The sequence below is a fragment of the Rhincodon typus genome, chromosome 12 (genome assembly GCF_021869965.1).
Source record: "Rhincodon typus isolate 14 chromosome 12, sRhiTyp1.1, whole genome shotgun sequence".
NCBI lineage: Eukaryota > Metazoa > Chordata > Chondrichthyes > Orectolobiformes > Rhincodontidae > Rhincodon > Rhincodon typus.
Genome location: NC_063343.1, coordinates 7,043,519 through 7,067,280, shown reverse-complemented (window position 1 = coordinate 7,067,280; position 23,762 = coordinate 7,043,519). Strand labels below are relative to the sequence as shown.

Here is a 23,762-nt window from a genome sequence, read left to right as displayed (position 1 = left end):
TTTCTGATGAAGGGTCTAAGCCTGAAACGTCAGCCTTCCTGCTCCTCTGATGCTGCTTGGCCTGCTGTGTTCATCCAGCTCTACACCTTGTTATCTCATGCATCTGGATAGAATGCTTTCTATTCTGCATCTGTAAAAATTGGTAATCGTCTTTATGAACATGCCAAACTTCCTCAGCCTCTTGAAAAAGTAGACGTATTGTCGTGCTTTCTTGACCGGAGCATCAACATGGATGGACCAGGATAGTTTGGGCACAGTCAAGGTATATTTCCTCCAAAGGGAACGGTAGGACAAACAAATAAAGAGCTCTCTAGATGGCAAAGGAGATAAAAAAATTAAAATAAAGAATCTAAACTATGCTTATGACAGATGTCAGGTAGTAAATGCAATTGAGAACCAAGATTATTACAGAGGGTTCAGAAAGCAGGTGATAAAACAAATATAGGAAACAAAGAGGGATTATGGAACAGTACTGTCAGCTAACATGAAAGGAAATCTATTGGCACATCAATAGTAAAAGGGTAACAAACGGAGGAGAAGGGCAGATTACGGACCAAAAGGGGGCTTTTCACTGTACTTAGCTACACATGACAATAAATGAATCAAATCATATCAAATTAAATCTTTTACACTTAGAAGCAAGAGTAAGAGCCGCATGAGTACTTTGTATCTGTCCTTACATATGCATGGTTTAAAAGGCAAAGAAAGGCGTGCTACCAAACAATATGCATTGACACCAGCATCACTTCTTTTCTTAATGCATTCCAAGATTATTTACTTCTTGAAGGACAAAATTGCACAGTCAATTTTCTCAAAACAAGTTCTGACAAATGGCCATTAATTTGCTTAAGGAAGTTCAGCAGGATATGAGAACAAGATCACAGGGAGAACTCCTAAACTCTTATTTAAATTGTACCATGGTATCTTTTGCGCCTACCCAATGACGGAATGGGACTGGATTGAATGTCGGTGGAGATACATGGGACTTCTAGAACAGCAACAACTCCCGAGTGCTGCACCGAAGAGGCAACCTAGATGATACTGCCAGGTTCATAATGGGGCAAATGTCTAGCTGAGGAACCATGATTTCAATGGTCTAGCACCTTTAACAGAGTAAAATGTCCCGAGGTCTTTCAAAGGAGTGTAACCAGGTGAAAAAGTAGAGGTGAACTACATTGAGGTAGATGATCAAAAAAGTTGGTCGATGAGATTGACTTCAAGGAGCCCATTAAAGAAGAAATGGCGCAGAAGTTAGGGAGGAAATTTAGTGCCTAGGCAACTGAGGACATAACCCCCAATGACAGAATGGAGGAAGAAGAGGATGTGCAAGAGGACAGAATCGGAGAAACATAATCTTTGAAGTACAGTGAGACCAGTTATTAAGCTGGCACTGGCAAATAGTCTATTTTTGTGACTGAGACCACAACGGGGCCTTGATGAAGTCAACATCAAAACACAGCCTTATAAAGAGTGCATGTTTGAGACGCTAAATCATGGCTTCCTTGTCTTTGTGAATGAGCAAGATAGCCTGGCATCTCACTGAGAATATATAAATTGCAGAACCTGTTGAGTATTCCAGCAACTTCTGATTTTGTAATTGCAGGACCGTGTTTGTGGAAGAGTTGGACTTGCTGGTGCTTGCTGCTGACAATGGGAATATTTACCTTTGGGGCTTTGATGATTCCCTTTCTGGTATCCTCAAGATGATGCCTTCAAAGAGGAGCCGAGAGCAGGATAACGCAAGGGTGAGGTAGCACTTGGAGATCAGCTACTGCAGGAAGCAGGCAGCTGGTACTATCATGGCTTGAGTTGTGATTTTCCTAACAAGAAAATCCATTGATTAATTAAGATTTGGAGGATTTGGTTTCATTTTGATTGTTGGCTGAGAGTTAGAGAAATATGACAGCCCTTGCCACATCACACGAGATTTCCTGATGCAGATCTAATGATATAAGCTTCATTGCAGTAGTACCATTGCCCTTTGGTTTACTACCGCTGGAAGGGATAGAGCTATCAGTGCATTGCAATTAAAATTTAGCCTTGCATAGGAATCATTGTTTTTTATCAGGGCGCTATGGAACAATAGAGGAATGAGTATAGAATGGAACAGTTTTGAGGATCAGGGTCAGCAACATGGAAACTCACAGAATTCTTGATGCTTTGAGGAATGTCCCTTAAGCATGGCTCAAAATCCCAGAAATCCCTCCCTAATGGCATCGTGGGTCCACCTACAGCAGTTCAAGATGGCAGCTCACCACCACCTTCTCAGGGACTGACAATAAATGCTGGTCCAGCCAATGATGCCCATGTACTGTGAATTAATGTAGATGAAGCAGAAATTTGGCCTTTCCTTTGAGAGATTTGAAGTCTTACTGGAGGAAACTGTTAACTGATGAAAAAGAGAATGGTTCGGGAGTTCCACAGGGATCAGTGCTGGCTCCACTGTTATTCGTCATTTATATAAACAATTTGGATGAGAGTTTAGGATGTATGGTCAGTAAGTTTGCGGATGACACCAACATTGTGGTATAGCGCACAGTGAAGAAGGTTATCTAAGATTACAAAGAGATCTTAATCAGGTTGGGCATTGGACTGAGGAGTGGCAGATGAAGTTTAATTTGGATAAATGTAAGGAACTGCATTTTGGTAAAACAAACAAGATCAGGACTTATACAGTTAATGCTGGGGCCATGGGTAGAGTTGTCAAACAGAGAGACCTAGGACTTCAGGTACATAGTTCTTTGAAAGTCACAGGTAGACAGGGTGGTTAAGAAGGCATTTAGCACACTTGCCTTCATTGCTCAGAACGTATAGGAGTATAGGAGTTGGGACATCATGTTGAGGTTGTACAGGACATTGGTGAGGCCACTTTTTGAGTACTACTTGCAGTTCTATTCGTCCTGCTATAACAAGGTTATTATTAAATTGGAAAGCATGCAGAAAAGATTTACAGTGATGTTGCCGTGACTGGAGGGTTTGAGTTATAAAGATAGGCTGGGACTTTCTTCCCTGGAGAAGAGGAGGTTCAGAGGTGACCTTATAGAAGTTTATCAATTCATGAGGGGCATGGGTAAAGTGAATAGCAAAGGTCTTTTCTCCAGGGTAGGGGAGTTCAAAACTAGAGGGCATATTTTTTCAGGTGAGAGGAAAAAGATTTAAAATGAACCTAAGAGGTATCTGTTGCACAGAGAGGGTGGTTTGCATGTGGAATGAATTGCCACTGGAAGTGGTAAATGCAGGTACAATTGCAACATCAAAGAATCCCTACAGTGTAGAAGTAGGCCATTCAGCCCATCAAGTCCACACCGACCCTCTGAAGAGCATCTCCCCCCTCTACCCTATCCCTGTAACCCTGCCTTTCCCATGCCTAATCCATCTAGCCTATGCATCCCTGGACACTACAGGCAATTTAGCATGGCCAATCCACCCAACCTGCACATTTGTTTGGATTGTGGGAGGAAACTGGAGCACCCAGAGGGGACCTACACAGACACAGGTAAAATGTGCAAACTCCACAGACAGTCGCCCAAGGGTAGAATTAAACCCAGGTCCCTGGCGCTGTGAGGCAGCAGTGCTAACCACTGAGCCACCGTGCTGCCCCAATTTGGATAGGCACATGAATAGGAAAGGTTTAGAGGGATGTGAGCCAAATGCAGGCAAGTGGGACAAGTTTAGTTGGGGAAACTTGGTTGGCATGAATGAGTTGGACCAAAGGATCTGTGTCAGTGCTTTATGGTTCTATGACTCTAAATGATTACGTTTCAGGTAACGGAAGAAAAGGAAAAAGAAACCAGGAAGTCCCTTTTGGCAGATTTTAACAAGGGAGAAGAAAAACAGAGAAAGAAAAAAAACAAATTTGTCAAACTGGGAATGTCACGCAGCACCCATTATCAGTCAAATACTTTGCTTTTTGAGGTGTACGAAGTATCCACTTTGTCTACAGCAAGTTCCACAAACACCAATGTGTCACTGAGCAGAGTTTTGTTTGAATGATGTTGATTAAGGGATAATTATTGGCCATGACATGGGGGAGTTGGGCCTGAACTCTTCAGTAGATCAAGGGGTTAAAAAGAACAGATCGCTATGTGAGTGAGTCAGGATAAACCTGCACTCACCCATTCTTCCCCAACACTCACCTCTTATCTAAGTTAGTATAAAGACTCTGATTACCAACTGATAATGAATTTTAAATTGGGCAACAGAGCAATCATTATTTTCATTTATGGCTTCCCCAGGAGCCAAAATGGCGGTCAGGAATCTTGCATACTACATTGTTTAAGGAAAAACTGAAGAGGCTCCTAGACCAAGTCTGAAACCTTTAGGCTACTGCATATTAACTAAGAGTCTTCATGTCTTCTTCAGGCCCCTGCTGCAACTTTGGTTTGCTGTTATCAGCTGACTCAGGGAAAAATCACCATTAAACTTGGTAGCCATAAAATAAGCTAATTACTTCCCACACACACCAGAAATTATAAAGACTCCAATCTATCCCTAATCCAGACCAAATTCCATCTCTGGATACCTAACCACTCCAAAACTTACCCTGCCACCCACGCGTCTCAATCCCAACTTCAAATCCCTCAGTTTCCCCCTGGTACTCCCAATCCTGGGGCTAATCCAAGGCTAATTACTCGGCACAAACCAGAAACCTGTGACACCGAGAGCATGGCACTTTCCACTGGAAATGGTCAAGTCACCATAGCCCTGCCGTCTAAGTCGAGAGAGATGATTGCTGGTGATTTAACCCAAGGGCACCATATCTCAGGTTGGGGGGGCGCGATTGAGAACTTGGGACCTTCATGGTAAACTCAGCTGCTATAGGAATCAAACCCATGTTGTTGTTGTCAGTCTGTATTGCAAACCAGGCCGTCCAGCCAACTGAACTAACCAACTCTAGTCGCCCCATCCTCAACACTTACCATTTGGGAGCAGGCAGTAACTCTGCAATGGATGGGGCCTTGAGTGGACATGCGTCAATTATTCCAGACTGTCTTAACACAGAATGTAAGGATTAACCGCATTAATCCCAATGGAGACAGGCGATAGATGGAAATCCAGTCATACTGGAAGAGTCACTGCAGCAACTCACTATTATGTCTCCTTGCAACATTCACTACCAAACCTGTGACCTCTGTCACCCAAGAAGGTCAAGGGCAGCAGAAACATGGGAACATCACCAGCAGTAAATTCCCCTCCAAATGGCACATCAGCCTGTTTGGGAATGATGTTGCCATTCCTTTGTTGTTGCTGGGTTCAAATCCTGCAACTCTCTTCCTAAAAGGACTGTGGGCATCCTTACCTCACATCAGCTACAGCAGTTCAAGAAGACAGTTCACCAGCACCTTCTCAAGTGTAAATAGGGATGGTCAATAAATTGCTTGCCTCTTCAGTGATGCCCATGTCCTATAAGAATAAAGAAAACTGAAACTCAAATGAATGTGGGTGTCTAAGTACTATTAAGTGCGGTTTTGCCGTTGTTATGAGGTTGAAGAGGCATAGAGATGTACAGCACAGAAACAGACCCTTCAGTCCAACTCGTCCATGCCGACTAAATATCCTAAATTAATCTAGTCCCATTTGCCAGCATTTGGTCCATATCCCTCTAAACCCTTCCTATTCACATACCCATCCAGATGCCTTTTAAGGTGGAAGGTGCAATTTGATACGACCTCTGTATTGTCTGAACCAGAAAGTGAAATTCACCTCCTACAACTGAGGAAAAATTTACTTTTGGACATTCTTTCTAGAGATTTGAAGTCTTACTGGATCAAACTGTTAACAGATGGTGCTCTGCAGCTGAGGAGGAAAATGGTTCAGTAAATGATCGAGTTTCAGGTAAAGGAAATGATTGAGAGTGTAATCAGGTCAGAATTATCATAGTACAATTTTCCCCTGAATACAATGACAACTATCTTTTATTAACGTGTGTTTAGATGTGGTCTTCCACACATAGAAATGACTTCTCTCCATTTTCCTTAAAAATCCTCACATAATCTTGAATAGATCAACCTTCAGTTTTCTTTTTCCCATTTTAGTCTTATTTTTAACAACTTAATTTGAGCATCTGTATTTTCCTAATATTGAGACCGCAACTGTTGACAATATTCCAAATGTGACATAACCAAGACGTTTGTTAAAGATTAACATTCCTTCTCTGCTTTGCTATTACATACTTTTTGAAATAAAGTTTATTTTTAATAGCCATATTAATCATTAATAGAATTTTGAATAATTTGTGTATCCCTTTGCTCCTGTACCCCTCTTAGACATTTACTTTGCAAATAATATCTGGTCTCCATGGTCTTTCCACCAGCATCAACCAACTTACCAATGGTGAAATGAATTTTCCAGGTATTAATGTATTTGCAACAATCTTCCTCATTAGTAATTGCGTCACTCAATTCAATTTCATCTCCAATTATTTGGTGCCATTTGCAAGTTTCCTTCAGCTGCCTGCACCACAAACTCTGCAATTTAATTTTTAAAGTTTAGCTTTTTAACTAAATTTAACTTTTTCCTTATTTCCCAGCTTTGTAACTAAGATTCTACATCTAGGTACCTTCCTACATAAGACAGCACCATGATTGGTGACTTGGAAACCTTTCACTGTACTCATGTGAATACATGACAATAACGCTAATTCAATTTAATTCAATTCCCTCCTCGGGTAACAGGTTAAAATTGTGAGTTTGTGAGTTCCAAGGCAGCAATGGTGAGCTCCTCTTCCAACCATCCTTTTCCCCTTCTCCTCCCCCACCCATTCACCATCGTGACAGTTTTCGAACCTCAAACTGAAGTCACAGTGAGAAATAGCTGATGGACTGGTGTAGACTTCCATTCTTTCAGTAGGCAATTTGAGAACAAAGAAAATTACAGCACAGGAACAGGCCCTTCGGCCCTCCAAGCCTGTGCCGATCCAGATCCTCTATCTAAACCTGTCACCTATTTTCCAAGGATCTGTATCCCTCTGCTCCCTGCCCATTCATGTATCTGTCTAGATACATCTTAAACGACGCTATCGTGCCCACCTCTACCACCTCCGCTGGCAACGTGTTCCAGGCACCCACCACCCTCTGCGTAAAGAACTTTCCACGCATATCTCCCTTAAACTTTTCTCCTCTCACCTTGAAATCGTGACCCCAGTAATTGAGTCCCCCACTCTGGGAAAAAGCTTCTTGCTATCCACCCTGTCTATACTTCTCATGATTTTGTAGACCTCAATCAGGTTCCCCCTCAACCTCTGTCTTTCTAATGTAAATAATCCTAATCTACTCAACCTCTCTTCATAGCTAACGCCCTCCATACCAGGCAACATCCTGGTGAACCTCCTCTGCACCCTCTCCAAAGCATCCACATCCTTTTGATAATGTGGTGACCAGAACTGTATGAAGTATTCCAAATGTGGTCGAACCAAAGTCCTATACAACTGTAACATGACCTGCCAACTCTTGTGCTCAATACCCCGTCTGATGAATGAAAGCATGCCGTATGCCTTCTTGACCATTCTGTCGACCTGCGTTGCCACCTTCAGGGTACAATGGACCTGAACACCCAGATCTCTCTGTGCATCAATTTTCCCCAGGGCTTTTCCATTTACCGTATAGTTCGCTTTTGAATTGGATCTTCCAAAACGTATCACCTTGCATTTGCCTGGATTGAACTCCATCTGCCATTTCTCCGCCCAACCCTCCAATCTATCTATATTCTGCTGCATTCTCCGACAGTCCCCTTCACTATCTGCTACTCTACCAATCTTAGTGTCATCTGCAAACTTGCTAATCAGACCATCTTTACCTTCCTCCAGATCATTTATGTATATCACAAGCAACAGTGATCCCAAACACGGATCCCTGTGGAAAACCACTGGTCACAGTTGTCCATTTTGAGAAACTCCCTTCCACTACAACTCTCTGTCTCCTGTTGCCCAGCCAGTTCTCTGTCCATCTAGCTAGTACACCCTGGACCCCATGCGACTTCACTTTCTCCATCGGCCTACCATGGGGAACCTTATCAAACGCCTTACTGAAGTCCATGTATATGACACCTACAGCCCTTCCCTCATCTATCAACATTGTCACTTCCTCAAAGAATTCTATCAAGTTGGTAAGACATGACCTTCCCTGCACAAAACCATGCTGCCTATCACTAATAAGCCCATTTTCTTCCAAATGTAAATAGATCCTATCCCTCAGTATCTTCTCCAGCAGCTTCCCCACCATTGACGTCAGGCTCACCGGTCTATAATTACCTGGATTATCCTTGTTACCCTTCTTAAACAAGGGGACAACATTAGCAATTCTCCAGTCGTCTGGGACCTCACCCGTACTCAAGGATACTGCAAATATATCTGTTAAGGTCCCAGCTATTTCCTCTCTCGCTTCCCTCAGTAACCTGGGATAGATCCTATCCAGACCTGGGAACTTGTCCACCCTAATGCATTTTAGAATACCCAACACTTCCCCCCTCCTTATGTCGACTTGACCTAGAGTAATCAAACATCTATCCCTAACCTCAACATCTGTCATGTCCCTCTCCTCAGTGAATTCCAATGCAAAGTACTCATTAAGAATCTCACTCATTTTCTCTGGACTCCTCGCATAACTTCCCTCCTTTGTCCTTGAGTGGGCCAACCCTTTCTCTAGTTACCCTCTTGCTCCTTATGTATGAATGAAAGGCTTTGGGATTTTCCTTAACCCTGTTTGCTAGAGATATTTCATGAGCCCTTTTAGCCCTCTTAATTCCTCGTTTCAGATTGGTCCTACTTTCCCGATATTCTTCCAAAGTTTCATCTGTTTTCAGTCGCCTCGACCTTATGTATGCTTCCTTTTTCCTCTTTTTTTTCCTGAATTTGAGTATGGAGTCATCTACAGTTGTGCGTATTCGTGTTCTCTGGAGATTCGAACAGAATTCACTCATTTGGAATCACAGCAGGGAATTCAGGGTAACGGCCTGATCCCCCACAGAGTTATATTTTGCACAACAAATTGGGTTTGATCTGAGTTTGATCCTCCATTGCCCTTTACTAACCACTCAGTCACTCACTCACTCACTGCAATCTTTTACTCCTTCAGGGTTTATCTGTAAGAAGGTGCTGTCTCACCATGTTCAGCCTGTGGGAGGAATTGCTGTGGTTAGGAGAGATCAAGGCTACAGCACAGATTACCTGGTGAGTTAACATGTTGCAGCTTCACCAATTTAATCTATTCCAAAGATAATACTTTGCTCAGTGGGATTTTCAGGCCAACTGGGTTAGAATGGGTCAGGGGTCACTTGGAACACACAAATAAACTGCCACATGAGCAGTGGAAAAGTCTGCCAGTATAGTGTAATGTTGTGTCTGGATAGTTGACCAGATAAGTTCATTTTAATCGAAAAAAGTTTAAAAATATGCATACTCTCCATTCCTTTTGAAGATGTGGTACAGTAACGCTCAGTAATACAGCTTCGTTACAAATTATTGAGCTGTTTTATTACATAGCAAGTTAGTTTACAGCACAACATTATGAGCAGTCTCACAATGCATCAATACAACTTATCCTTGTAAAATAAAAAAAAATGTTTTAATCCCCCACAATCTCCCTAAGCATAAAACATCTTTCTGAGTCTGGTGACAGCTTCCTTTGTGGTTATCTCAATTAATCATTGATTTGTGGCTTTTACTGAGCAAGACTCACTGATTTCACAGCACACTCATCACTCCTTGAAGTTGGAGTCACAGGTAGACAGGATAGTGAAGAAGGCATTTGGTACGCTTGCTTTTATTGGTCAGTGCATTGAGTATAGGAGTTGGAATGTCATGGTGTGTCTGTACAGGACATTGGTTAGGCCACTTTTACAATACTGCATTCATTTCTGGTCTCCCTACTAGAAAAGATGCTGTGAAACTTGAAAGAGTTCGGAAAAAAATTACAAGGATGTTGTCAGGGTCGGAGGGTTTGAGCTATAGGGAGAGGCTGAATAGGCTGCGGCTATTTTCCCTGGAACGTCAAAGGCTGGTAGGTGACCTCACAGAGGTTGATAAAATCATGAGGGGCGAGGACAGGATGAATAGTCAAGGTATTTTCCCAGGATAGGGGAATCCAAAATTAGAGGGCATATGTTTAAGGTGAGAGGGGAAAGATTTAAAAGAGACCTAAGGGACAACTTTTTCATGCAGAGAGTAGTGCATGTATGGAATGAGCTGCCAGAGGAAGTAGTAGAGGCTGGTACAATTACAACATTTAAAAGGCATCTGGATGGATATATGAATAGGAAGCATTTAGAGGGATATTAGCCAAATGCTGGCAAATGGGACTATATTAGTTTAGGATATCTGGTTGGCATGGATGAGTTGGAATGAAGAGAGACAACAAGGTGCAGGGCTGGATGAACACAGCAGGCCAAGCAGCATCATAGGAGCAGAGAGGCTGACGTTTCGGGCCTAGACCCTTCATCAGAAAAGGGGGAGGGGAAGGGGGTTTTGAAATAAATAGGGAGAGAGTGGGAGGCGGATAGAAGAGGGATAGAGGAGAGGATAGGTGGAATGAAGAGTCTGTTTCTATGCTGTATAACTCTTTGACACTTTGCCACAGAATGTGTGGAATAAGTTAATGAGCCAAGCGTTTGCCAGAGACCCTGTCAGACAAAATATTTCATGTCCCCTTCTGAAACTAGCATCACGGAGCTCTCAGTGGGAAGAGACATTCCAAGGTCATGAATATTTACTGGGAGCACGAGAAATTAGAATTGCCGGGATGGATATTACAGACAACTCACAGAGGTGGGAGGTGAATTCGGATATTTAGATCTGTAGATTAGTGCACTGTGCCATCAGCAGTGTCTCTATCACTGGTCAACCTGGCACCCCCCCACCCCCCATCAAACATTTGCAAGCAATAGTTCTGAGTATCAGTAACCACCCATCCATAGTTCAATTGAGGTCTTTGAGTAGGCAACTAGTGCCCAGTTAATGGCTTCATGCAAAGAATCACTCCAATTTAATAAGGGTAGAAGGGACATGTTTGCAAAATGTAGCCTGGCTTGTTTAACCCCATGGTCTATTGCTGAGTGAAGTGAATTGTGGAGTTGGAGCTGTATCCTTCCTGAGCTCCTGTGTCGATCAGTGGCCACCTCCATGAACACCCCCAACCCTCTCCACCCCACCCCCCACCGTTAGTGTTTTGACTGCCCATTTCCCCTCTCCACCACGGCATGTTACCCCGACTCTGCACTGGAGGTAATCCATGACTTCTCATTCTCAGGCCGCCTGCAATGCTGGCAATGGCCACAAGTCCTCGGCGTGCTCTCGAGCTACCTGCCTCTGATTGGCTGTCAGTGTTATGAGAGAAGATATCTTCCTGGAGATGGATGTCTGTCCTGTCTCTTACTAATTGAACGCCATCACCTTAAAAGTTAAAGTCGGCTAATTGCATTTAGATTGAGGGAGCCCACCTTCAACCTATAATCCAGCCATAGACTCCCATAATGTCTCTGATAAGAATAAGAACATGTATGCCTTTTTTTTAATGCATAGCCCTCACATGGGGCAGTGATGACCTAGTGGTATTATCATCGGGCTGTCAATCCAGAGACCCAGCAAATATTCTGGGGAACTGGGTTCTAATCCTGCCTTTGCAGAAGGAGAAATTTAAACTAAGTATGAAATATCTGGAGCTAGAAGTGTAATGATAACCATAAGCCTGTTGCCAATTGTCAGGAGAAAGGCCCATTTGGTCACACTAATGTACATTAGGGAAGAAACCTGCCATCCTTATTTTGGTCTGGCCAACATGTTACAGCAATGTGATTGACTCCTAACTTCCCTCTAGGCAATTCGGGACAGGCAGTAATGACGTCATTGCGTGACTGAATATAATATAATGCATATGATCATTTTAAGCATGTGTGAATTCATTTTGCTTTAAATAGGCCATAAAGCACAGTGTGAACCCAAGCTGTTCCTTGCAGTGTTTGGGGGCACAGCATAGATGGAGTTTTACTCTTTCCCCTGAGTGGTGTGTCACAGAACCTTGTACAAAAACCGAACTGTACGTTTACCTTGTTGTCAAGGTAAGTAGTAAACCCAAAGTTCTTTCTAAGCTACGCAGATGCAAAGCATCCCAAATGTTGTTCCCGCCAGGCTGGTCCCTTTGAATTATAGTCCAAGCAGAGCCATATTCATTAAAAAAGCAAAATGAATGGCCTAAGCTCTTAAATAAATGGCAGACTATGTGGCCGTTTCCTGTTTTGCCAGATCTCGGGTGGCTGGGACAGGAGAATTTGTGTGTGGGATCTGCAAGTGGGTATGTTACATAACACATTCTCCAACACTGCACCGGAAGAGAGGAGCAATATTCAAGAGCTGGCCTGTGATGGTGCTATTTTAGATCTTGCCTACTGCCCAAAGTGGTGAGTTAATGAGCAACCAAATCTAGACTATTGAGATCAAACCTGTTATCCAGGCACCTTGGTACACGAAACTCTTCCATCCATTATTAATTGATTTGGTTACCTGCTGAAGAATATAGGAAGCTCATTGATCAAAGTACTCAAATTAATTTAGTTGTCTAAGCTGTACATTCCCCCGAGGAGACAAAGTTCATACGTGGCCACTTGTCCAGTTCCCTATGTTTATAGAGCTTCCCTTTGTGTAAATCCTTCGGTCATTCACCATACTCACTTAGCTCCGCTTCTCCCTTTCCTTGCATTGATTCACCTCCCCAACTCCTCATTTCAAGCTCCTACTTCTCTCACTCCCAAAGGAAAGCAAGTAGGTCAGTTAATGAGACGTATAGGCCAGGGCATAAATGACAGAGAAATAAGGAAGGACAGACGTGTCAAAGTAAATTCATTTGACACAAGAAATGAAACCAGAAATTGAGACAGCCCAGAGAGCAAATTAAAAAAAATCAACTCAAAACAACAGCATGAAAATGAGTCCAATACTCCACTATTTTTAGTATCCCACAATGAACAGGTAATAAATGTTTATCCGTTTACTATGGATACAATCCAAATGTTTTATTATGAGCAAACAAATAACAGGTAGCATGGTCCATGTGACAGGCCTCAAATAAACAGACTAATTTGTGTCTCACAAGCACAAGGTTTATTACAAGCTGACTCACTTTTCTATAGACGACATCAATTAAAGAATCCACCTTGAAGTTAGTTAGCAATGAACTGTTTGTCAGTTTTTCCTCCGCTTCAGTGTCCCAGGTCAGATGCTGAATTGACAGATAACTTTGAGGTGTCCTAAAAATTAGCCTTAAATTTTAGCTGATAATCCTGACTAGATGTATTTCAGGAGGTTTATTTACATTATACACCCATTGTTTCTAAGCTTAACATAAAGTCCCGCCTATTCATAGCCAGCAGAAGATAACTGCGTTATCTGATTGATGATTCGGAGCCACCTTCGCCATCTGCAATATTTTTGTTAGTGGTAAACAGTGGGAAAAATAACAACAAATTTCAGTGTTTTCATGATTCTTCCCCTGGGATTGTTTGCACTTGTATCCTGAAAATTAATCTTTAATTCCCAGAGATACATCTGGTGCTGAAGGATTTCCTTCGATTAAATATTGTGAGGAATGAAGACTTGTCTTAAATCTGCACCATAGCCTCTGACTCCCACTCTGCACCTAGTGCAGAACCAGACAGTTCCCTAACTTTGACTCTGAGCTGAGCTTTTGACCGCCACCCCACTCCATCACAAAAATTACTGAAGTACAATCATTAAATCCCTACAGTACAGAAACAGGCCATCAGCCCATCGAGTCTGCACTAACCCTCTGAAGAACATTCCACCCAGAACCCTACCTTATCCCCATAACCCAGTACTTTACTATGGTTAAATCACCTGGCCTATTCATCCCTAGACAATTTAGCATGGACAATCCACCCAACCTACACACTGTTGGACTGTTAGACGAAACTGGAGTACCTGGAGGAAACCCACGCAGTCACGGGGAGAGCGTGTAAACTCCACACAGACAGTCATCCAAGGTCTAAATGGAACCCAGGTCCCTGGTGTTCTGAGGCAGTAGTGCTAACCACTAAGCCTCATACAACTCCCATATTATCATCTATTTCTACCTTGGCCCTCCATCCTTCTGCTGCTGAAACTATCTATAGTCTCGCCTCCAAGACCGGCTACTGTGTTTCCAAATCCTCCCGCCATCTCCCGCAATGTCTGATTTGCCCATATCCCTGCTGCCCTTATTACTGGCCAGTTGTCTATTGGCCCTCCATTGCTTGTGTGTTCGCTAACTTACATTGATACCCAACATGTCAAATTGAAAATGCTCATCCTCGCATGCAAAGCCCCATATGGCCTCGTCCTCCTTATCCAGTGACCTTTGGTCAAAGTTGTCGGTGATTTGTGCAACGAGACAACATCACAGGATATACAGTGTTGGCCCCTCATTAGTTGTGCGTTTCTAAAATAAAAAAGTAAAGCTATCACACATTGTAAGGGACAGGCTGTGTACGATTAAAAGTATTTTGAGACAACCACTCCTCCAGCTCTAAGGTTTCTGCTACGTTTTGGTGGGATGTCAAAGCGACCTCTGAAAAATTGAGAAGGCAGGCTTCATGGGAGGCCTGCCACAAGTGCTTATTGTCACGTAGAAGATAATTTTTAAAAAATGATTAACACAAGAAAGAACATCGCCCACCCAGTCCCTCACACTCTCCATGCCCCATCGATGCCTGCTCATGCCTCTACCCATAATGCATCATAATCTCCATGTCAACCCAGGCTCCTCTCCCCACTGTCATGGGCCCTCATATTCTGATGTAACCCTATGTGGTCCCCGACTCGTGTCCCATGACTTGCTAATGGGTCCGAAGATTCTGGCCCAGACATCAAGGGAACACAACATTATAGACAGTTCCATTAAACGTAGTACACAGTTATTAAACTACTAAGCAATAGCACAAACTCAGAATGGCACTCGTTAAGATCTAGAGACTCTCTCAGTTGGTCAATCTTCATAGAATCCCTACAGTGTGGAAGCAGGCCATTCAGCCCATCAAGTCCACACCAACCCTCTGAAGAGCATCCCACCCAGACCCATCCTCCTACCCAATCACTGTAACCTGTAATTCCCATGGTTAACCCACCTAGCCTGCACACTACAGGCAATTTAGCAAGGCCAATCCACCTAGCCTGCACATCTTTGGACTGTGGGAGAAAGTCGGAGCGCCTGGAGGAAACTCACACAGACACAGGGACAACATGCAGACTCCACACAGACCGTTGCCTGAGGGTGGAATCAAACCCAGGTCCCTGGTACTGTGAGGCAGCAGTGCTAACCACTGAGCCACCATGCCACCCCTGTAGAATGTTTGTGATAGTCTGTCAACAGATCTCCAAGCACACCTACAGGACATCTGAGCAAACTGCTCTACCCATTGCAATGACCAGTTGTTTGCAAAGTCATTCTTTATCCCATTTTCTTGTTATGACTTTGTGTCATAACTGCTTTTGGGCAATGTAACTGTCTTTTTTACATCACTATCTTGTGTGAAACTGTAATCTCTCAGTTCCAATTTCAAGGCTACGGTTGAAGAAGCATGGGCAGTTTTTCTTTTATTCATTGACAGGTTGAGGGCACCATTGGCCAGGCTGGCATTTATTACCCATCCCCAATTGTCTAGGGAGTTATCTCTAACACTTTTACCAATCTCCAATGAACTTGGCGTTTCCATAATCACACATTTTTTATCCTCACGGTTTCAACACCGTTTTTAAAAAATTGATTTCAGACTTTGGCAAATCTGTGACATGTTCAAATTTTGCTCTTTGCCCATTTGTTCTTAAACCCACGATGTGGTTCTTCAATCAGGGACCAATTTCTCCTTCAATGTTCCATTGTACCACCATGAGATAAACTCAGCCTGCAGGACTCCACCATAATTTGTTAACATTCTTTCAAATATGAAATAAAGACAAGAATATGATACGATTCAAAATGATTAGCACAGTACAAGAGTCAATAATATTTAAGACAGAGATAGATTCTTGATTGGCAAAGGGATGAAAGGTTACGGGAAGAAGGCAGGAAAATGGGTTGAGAAGTGTTTCAGCCATGGTCAAAAGGCAGGGCAGACTCAATGGGCCAAATGACCTAATTTTGCTCCTATATCTTATGGTCTTGTTTACAGAGATTTTATGCGTGTGTCATTGCGCTTGCTTTTGTCTGTATATGCCAGTGCAATTATGTGGGAGAGCATGGGCTTACTTGCCGCTATGCCAGTCTGTATCCACATTCATCTCCATGACCTATTCTCACTCCTAAGCAAATTTAGTGACAACCTATACCAACACTTACCTCCTACTCATCCCTCTGGCCCAACATAATCCCTATCCCAACTTTGTGCCAACTCATTTCCAACAAACATCCAACTCACCATCCATCAGCTTTCGTCCATTGCCCCTCCATGCCAACTCACCTGATATCTGCCCTGGGCAGCTCTCAGAGCATAAAATAAAGTTATCTGTCTGTTGATGACATCACTTTTTAAAATAAAATCAATACATTGAAATTCCTTCGACTATCTGATTATGAAAACAAGTTTTACTTAAGTACTTAATCCCTTACTTATTGCTATGGTACAAATATCTGTGTTAAACCATTCTAAAATGCAACAATTATTGGATTCTTTCACCATAAGTGCAGCAAAGTTCAAGGAATAAACCAGTCAACATCACCATAGCAAGGCTGAGTAAGGATGGGATATAAATGCCTGCTCTGATAACAAGAATGAGTAATGAGCAATAAACTCCCAAGCCTTTGTGAAAATAAAATTAACCATTCTTCAGTTCAGTAGCCTAACCCATAGGAGATCTACATGAAATCCATTTCATAGATTAAAGTCAGAATACAATAAATATTAATCCTCAGCAAATAATTTATAACAAAATTTACAAAGCAAACAAGCCCAGTTTGCTCTTGTTGTCATTAAATATTATTTTGATTGATTGTGACGAATAAAATGCTTGCTCAGTGTTGGAAAAGGAAATTCGCACACTGTCCCTTTGTTGTCAGGAATGAATTTGCCTATTCATCGAGTGATGGGATGATCTACGTTCGCCACTTCAGCCCCATCACAAGTGAAATGAAGCTCATGAGTGTGCTGCAGGGTCATGAGGCTGATATCACTGCTGTCTTGTGGCATTCTCTCTTAAACAAGTGGCTCAGTGGTTCAGAGGATGGGAGTATTTGCTTATGGGTAAGTTCCTTAAGGGAACATTTTATGCAAGGCTGCTCACAGTAGCAGTTCCAGAGCGGGGCCAATAGAGATAAAAGAAATGCTTGGATTTATATAACACCTTTGATAACCTCAGGAAGCCCCAAGGTGCTGTACAGCAATTAAATAATATAGTTACTGCCAATAATAAGAGTAAAATGCAGCAGGCAGTTTGCACTTGACAAGGTTCCACAAGCATTAATGACATTTCAAGAAAAAACAGGTTATCGGTTTTAATGGCTGAAGATTAAATATTGGCCAAGACTTAAATGGATATCTCCTCTTCCTCTTCAAGTCGTGTCGTGGTATTCTTTTCCACATTTGAGAGGGCCATTTCATTAAAAAAATGCCACTGCCAACAATGCAGCGATGTCTCAGTACGGCACTGATGCGTCAGACTAGATTATAAGCCCAAGGTTCCAGAGTGGGCTCATATCTGTGATTCGCAGGTTTAGGAGTGAGTGTGCCACCTGAACATGAGCAAAATACAGACAATACCAAAACTTCTTTACCAACTCTTTGGGCAACACAGAGGTTCACTGTTGCCTCACAGTGCCAGGGACCTGGGTTCGAGTCCAGCCTTGGGTGATTGTCTGTTTGGAGTTTGCACATGCCCCCTGTGTCAGTTTCTTCCGAGTGTCTGGTTTCCTCCTGTCGCCCAAAGATGTGCAAGTTAGATGGATTGGCCATGCTAAATTGCTGATAATGACCAAAGATGTGTAGATTAGGCGGATTAGCCATGGAAAATGCGAGGATAGGGTGGGGAGGGGGTGGATTTGAGTGGGATGCTCTTCAGAGAGTCGGTGTGGACTTGATGGGCTGAATGGCCTGCTTCCACACTGTAGGGATTCTATGAATTCACATTTAGCTGAACTGTGAAATGATTGTCTCCAAAACTGGGACAGCGAAAGGACTTGGAGCTAGGTTAATGTACCTCAACGATTAAACAGCTGCTTTTTTTTAACAGAATAAAGACGGAACAAAATGTGAGCAGAGCCTGGTGGCACACGGAGCCGTTAATTGTCTCTGTATCGACCGGGTCAATGGATACATTCTGGCTGGGATTCAGGAGAGCTTGAGGTAAGACTTTGTGGATCAGTATTGTTATGAACAATTAAAGCAGAGTATGTTAGAGAGATCCATTTCAATCTGACTATATCACTGGTTTGTGCCTTCTGCTCATTACCCGCGGGTGGTTAGGCACTAATCTCCAATAGTCTAATCAGTAAGATACAACCAAACTTCTGAGGACAGTTCTGTGGAAGGGTCACTCGACCCGAAATGTTAACTCTGATTTCTCTCCACAGATGCTGCCAGCCCTGCTGAGCTTTTCCAGCAATTTTTGTTTTTGTTTCTGGTCTGGCCTGTGTAAGGGGCTAAAGACCTGGAATACTAGGAGTCTGTTCAAGTCAGAAAAGGCAGGATAGGGACAGCTGTGGTGTGCCTGAACATCTGATCAGTTCAGCAAGGCACCAGAGAATAGGTTAAGGGTACATGTTCCATTCCAGACAGTGAGCATAAGAATTGAACGTGACATTTCAGTACAGTGCATTGTCAGAGCTGCCTTCCTTCAGAGTGGGTGTTGAACTGAGATCCAATCTGCCTGCTCAATCAGATATAAGTGACCCCACTGCACCATTTTGAGAAGTAGGAAACTTTTGCCCAGCCTCATGATTAATATTTATCCTTCAGTTGTTTTCATTAACTGGTTATTAGTTCTTTGCTTACCGCCCCCTTAAGTGCAATTTTACAGCTGCATTTTCTACATTACCGCAGCATACTTCCAAAAAAAAGCAGTCCATTGGTTTGAAAGGATGTCCTGTCGTTGTTAAAGATTTACCATGAATTTAAATCTTTCTTTCCATCTTTTGAGGGTGCTGTTATACCAAGCCCCTCCTCTCTCAAGCGGGCATAAAGCAACGCATGGCCATATTTTTGAAAGGACCCCGAGGGAGTTATGCCCTGCATCCTGGTCAATATTTGTCCCTCAATCATCATTACCGATCATTTCTATTTTAGAAACTGTTTTGAGTCATTTCCACATTGTTGCTTGTGGGAGCTTGCTGTGTCAAATTGGTTGTTGCTTTCCTGATATTATGGCAATGGCTGCCCTTCAGAATTGCATCATTTTCTGTAAGGTGCTTTGTAAAATCCTTCTTTTTTCCTCAAATATACTTTACCCATAAACTATATAAAAGTATGTTAAATGACAGTTAAATGTTGACATTACATAAAGAACAGTATCTTTCAGTCCAGTATTTGGCACTCTGAGATGTCTTACTGCACTTATTAATTTCATGTCAAATCATACTGCCTGGGTTTCTTTTTAACACAGATTCCAGACCCTTTGTGTAATATGGCTGATAGGCCTGTGACAGTGGCCTTTCCCCATTGTGCCTTTGCAGAAGCTGCCCTCCCTCTTAGCTCATCCTTCAGCATTTAGTCCCAGACCCTGCGATATGCCAAACTGAAATGCCTGGGCACTGACAACACCCACTGACAACAAACCGACAAGATTCCAGCAGTATCCAGTTCACCCATAACCCATGTCGCCTCCCAGTCCAGTAGTGCCTCAATTTGAAGTGCTTATCCTAGTCTTCCAGTCCCTCCATGGCCTTTCCCCTCCCGATCTGTAACCAGCTACAACACTTTGAGATATCTGAGCTCCTCCAAATCTGACCTCTTGTGCCATTTGCTTTTCTATTGCTGTATGAGTGACAGCTGTACTTTCGTAGTCATAGAGTCATGGGGTCGTACAGCATGGAAACAGGCCCTTTGGTCCAACCAGTCCATGCCAAAACATCATCCCAAACTAAACTAGTCCCATCTGCCTGCACTTGGCCCAAATCCCTTTCCTATTTATGTTCATCTGGCACCACATGTGGATATAATGGCATAGGTTGACTATCTAGTTTGCTGACCTTGAACCAAGTTTTATAAAGGCGGTCGTTTTGTTGAGCTAGCAATTCTTTCTCTAGTTAATTATGTTTAACAAATATTTCCTCAGAGTTTATGACCCAGAGTCCTTTGTACAAGTGCAGAGAAACATTGGGCACACAGATTCAATCCGCTCCATCATACACATCCCTGAGAGAGCTCAGGTGGGTTAGCCCTTTCAAGACCAATATTTTTCTTTGATGTATTTTGTTTGTGTATATTTTCTGCTCAGTAATTAAGGTGTCAGTGTTAGAGACTAGGGCCCTTTTCCAGGTGTCCATTGTCATATGAAATACTCCTGGGGCACAGAAAGCCTTAAGTATGAATTAACGATCAAGCACTGTCAGGGAAGGTAGGTACAACACAGATGGGACACAAAATAAAAAAAACGCCTTACATTGTCCCAGGACATGTACAGTACCAGTTACAAACTGAATTAAATATCCTTCTATAATATCTGATCAAACAATCCCAGAACTTGGGACTGCATTGGTTACACACAGATAAAGCCACACTGCCAGGACAGGTAAAGCATAGGCTAGGTAGAAAATAAAGGTTTCTCTATACTGTCCAGACACTCTCAGATCTAGTGCAGAGAATTGGTTAGTTACAAAGTGAAGGTCCTCTTAAGCTCACCAAACACCCCCAGGTAATGTCATAAAAGTTTTCATAGAGATGTGACCACTGATCAGTAAGCCTAACGTTACTGGTGAGGAAACAGCTGGACACAATAATTGGAGCCATTATTAATTGCTACTTAGTAATATATAGGTTAATAAATGAAGACCGACATGGACTTATTAAAGGTAATTGTTATTTCTCAAATTTAAGATTGAGTTCTTTGATAAAGTAGCAGTAAAACATATTACAGTTGATGTCATGATTAGCAACTTTGAGAAGGTTCTTGATCAAGAATCAAATAATGACTCTGTCTGCAAAATTAAAGTCCGTGGAGTAAAATATACATTTGGAGCATGGGTATGAAATTTGGTGATAGACTGGAAGGTGGTGAAAGGTCAGATGCCCATGGGTTCAGTGTTGGAACCACTGCTGTTTTTGATACACTTCAACGACTTAATCTGGAGTATTGTGGCATCATTCTGAAGTTTTTAAGAAAAATCTTTCTAGAGAGGAGCAAGGAGCTCATGGGGCAATATAATAAAATTATCTAAATTCAGAATGGGTTATTTACAGAGTAATTCAGGGTCAACTGTTTCCAGTCACAGGAGGGTCTGTAATTGTAGAATACAGCATTAAGTTAGTTGGCAAAAAAAATCAGTTGGGAGAATGCCTTTTACTCAGTGAGTTGTCATGATTCAGAATGTCCTTCATTGCTCAGACCTTTGAGTACAGGAGTTGGGATGTCATTTTGAGGTTGTACAGAACATTGCTAAGGGCTCTTCTGGAGTACTGTGTACAGTTCTTGTTGCTCTGTTATTGGAAGGATATTATTAAGCTGGAGGGAGTTCAGAAGAGATTTACAAGGATGTTGCCAGGAATGGAGGGTTTGAGTTATAAGAAGAGGCTGGATAAGCTGGGACTTTTATCACTGAAATGTATGAGGTTGAGGGTTGACCTTAAAGAGGTTGATAAAATCATGAGGGGCATGGATAATGTGAATGACAGGTGTCTTTTTCCCTCGGGTTGGGGCTTTCAAGACTAGGGGGCATATTTTTAAGGTGAGAGGAGAAAGATTTAAAAACAACATGAGAGGCACTTTTCTTTTTCCACAGAGAGTGGTGCGAGTGTGGAATGAATTCCAGAGGAAGTGATGGGTGCGAGTACAGTTACAATGGTTAAAAACATTTGGATAAATACATGAATAAGAAATGTTTGGAGGGACATGGGCCAAGTGCAGGCAGATGGGGCTAGTTTAGTTTGGGATTATGGTTGGCATGGATTTGTTGGACAGCAGTGTCAGTTTTGCTGCTGTATGAGTCTATGACTCAGTTGCCTGAGAAAGCGGTGAAATCAGGTTCAATAGGACCTGTCAAAGGGGAAAGGTGTGTAGAGCTGAAATGGAGGAACTGGGGAGATCCGGTTGAGTCGAACAAATTTGAGCGCTCGTTTAGAAAGTCAATATCTCTTAAAGCAGCTCAATCCAGTTAATAAAAATAAGCTGTGCCATCAACGAATCTGTTCATCCTGTCTCTGTTCTTTTTTTTGTGAACTAAATTAAACCTGTGATATCTAGTTACCAACTCTCCTGCAGTACAGACAGTTTCTCCCTCTTTACCTGATCAAAACACTTTGCAACTTCAATGCATTAAATCTCCTTTTTTCATTAACCATTCAACACTAATATACTTCTTTTCCAGTATGTTACTGCTTCTTGGGATCGCACACTGCGTATCTGGAATTCTTACATCAAGCCTCCCAACAGAAGCAACAACATGAGGGAAAATGCAGCATGCTGAGAGGAAACAGCGACGGGACATCAAACACATTTAGCAACTGTGTTGAAATTGCTGTCATCAAGTGAGACATGAGATGAGCAGTGTTTTGTAAATTGTAGTCACGTGAACGCAATGACGAGGCGAGCAGGTCACAAGTTGGGTATTCTCTTAACTTGCTTCCTGATTCACCAAAGCCTTTCCGCCATCCATGAGTCAGAAGATGCTGCGGGTTTTGTCAACAGAGCGTCATAAATCCATGACCTCTACTGTCTTAGAAAGACAAGGGCCACAGTTGGATAGGTACCTCATCACCTCCAAGCTCCTGACCAAGTCATGCATCATCCTGAATATATTGCTATTCCTTCATGTAGCTGACCAAACCTGAAAACAACACTGGAGGTAAGTTCATCACATGCAGTGCAGAGGTTACAAAGGCAGCTCACCTTTACCCATCTTCACAAAGACAGCACAGTCGATAAATAAGTGTCTTGCCTTGCCGAAGCACATTCCAAAAATTAATTTTCTTTAAATTGTGAAGAACCAGAGTGAAGATGCAAGGCCTTGATTACAGACTGTCAGGAAGTCTGGGAAATGTACAAAAATATGCAAGAGCAAGAAGATGATGGCAAAACTTTAAAAAATACATGTTTGGCTCCAAATGGTGTCCAGTCTTGGCTGAATGCTACTGGAAGGATGTGAAGACACTGAGGATATAGAAAAGATTTACAAGAATAGGGAGAGGCTGAATAGGCTGGGGCTATTTTCCCTGGAGCATTGGAGGCTCAGGGGTGACCTTATAGAAGTTTATAAAATCATGAGGGGCTTGTATAGGGTAAATAGACAAGATCTTTTCCCCAGGATAGGGGAACCCAAAACTAGACGGCATCGGTTTAAGGTGAGAGGGAAAAGATTTAAAAGGGAACTAAGAGGCAACTTTTTCACACAGAGGATGGTGTGTATATGCAATGAACTGTCAGAGGAAGTGTTGGAGGTCGGTACAATTACAACATTTAAAAGGCATCTGGATGGGTCCATGAATAGGAAGTGTTTAGAGGGATATGGGCCAACTGTTGGCAAATGGGACTAAATTTATCGAGGATATCTGGTCAGCATGGACGAATTGGACTGAAAGGCCTATTTCGTGCTGTACGTCTTTATGACTCCAAGATATTTCAATGATGAAGTTAAAACAGA

The 23,762-nt window shown here is 42.5% G+C and overlaps 1 protein-coding gene across 1 annotated transcript in view; it reads left to right on the top strand.

Annotated features, from left to right (window-relative positions):
• LOC109930355 (probable U3 small nucleolar RNA-associated protein 13) overlaps positions 1 to 23,352 on the top strand; it is a 38,461-nt gene extending 15,109 nt beyond the window's left edge. The window contains exons 9-16 of the mRNA XM_048603931.1: positions 1,604 to 1,745; positions 5,748 to 5,835; positions 9,072 to 9,166; positions 12,233 to 12,387; positions 17,034 to 17,217; positions 18,203 to 18,315; positions 20,243 to 20,336; positions 22,491 to 23,352. Of these exons, the coding sequence (XP_048459888.1) occupies positions 1,604 to 1,745; positions 5,748 to 5,835; positions 9,072 to 9,166; positions 12,233 to 12,387; positions 17,034 to 17,217; positions 18,203 to 18,315; positions 20,243 to 20,336; positions 22,491 to 22,589 (970 nt within the window). The 3' untranslated portion in view covers positions 22,590 to 23,352. The remainder of the gene's footprint in view (positions 1 to 1,603; positions 1,746 to 5,747; positions 5,836 to 9,071; positions 9,167 to 12,232; positions 12,388 to 17,033; positions 17,218 to 18,202; positions 18,316 to 20,242; positions 20,337 to 22,490) is intronic.
• Positions 23,353 to 23,762: the final 410 nt, after the last annotated feature.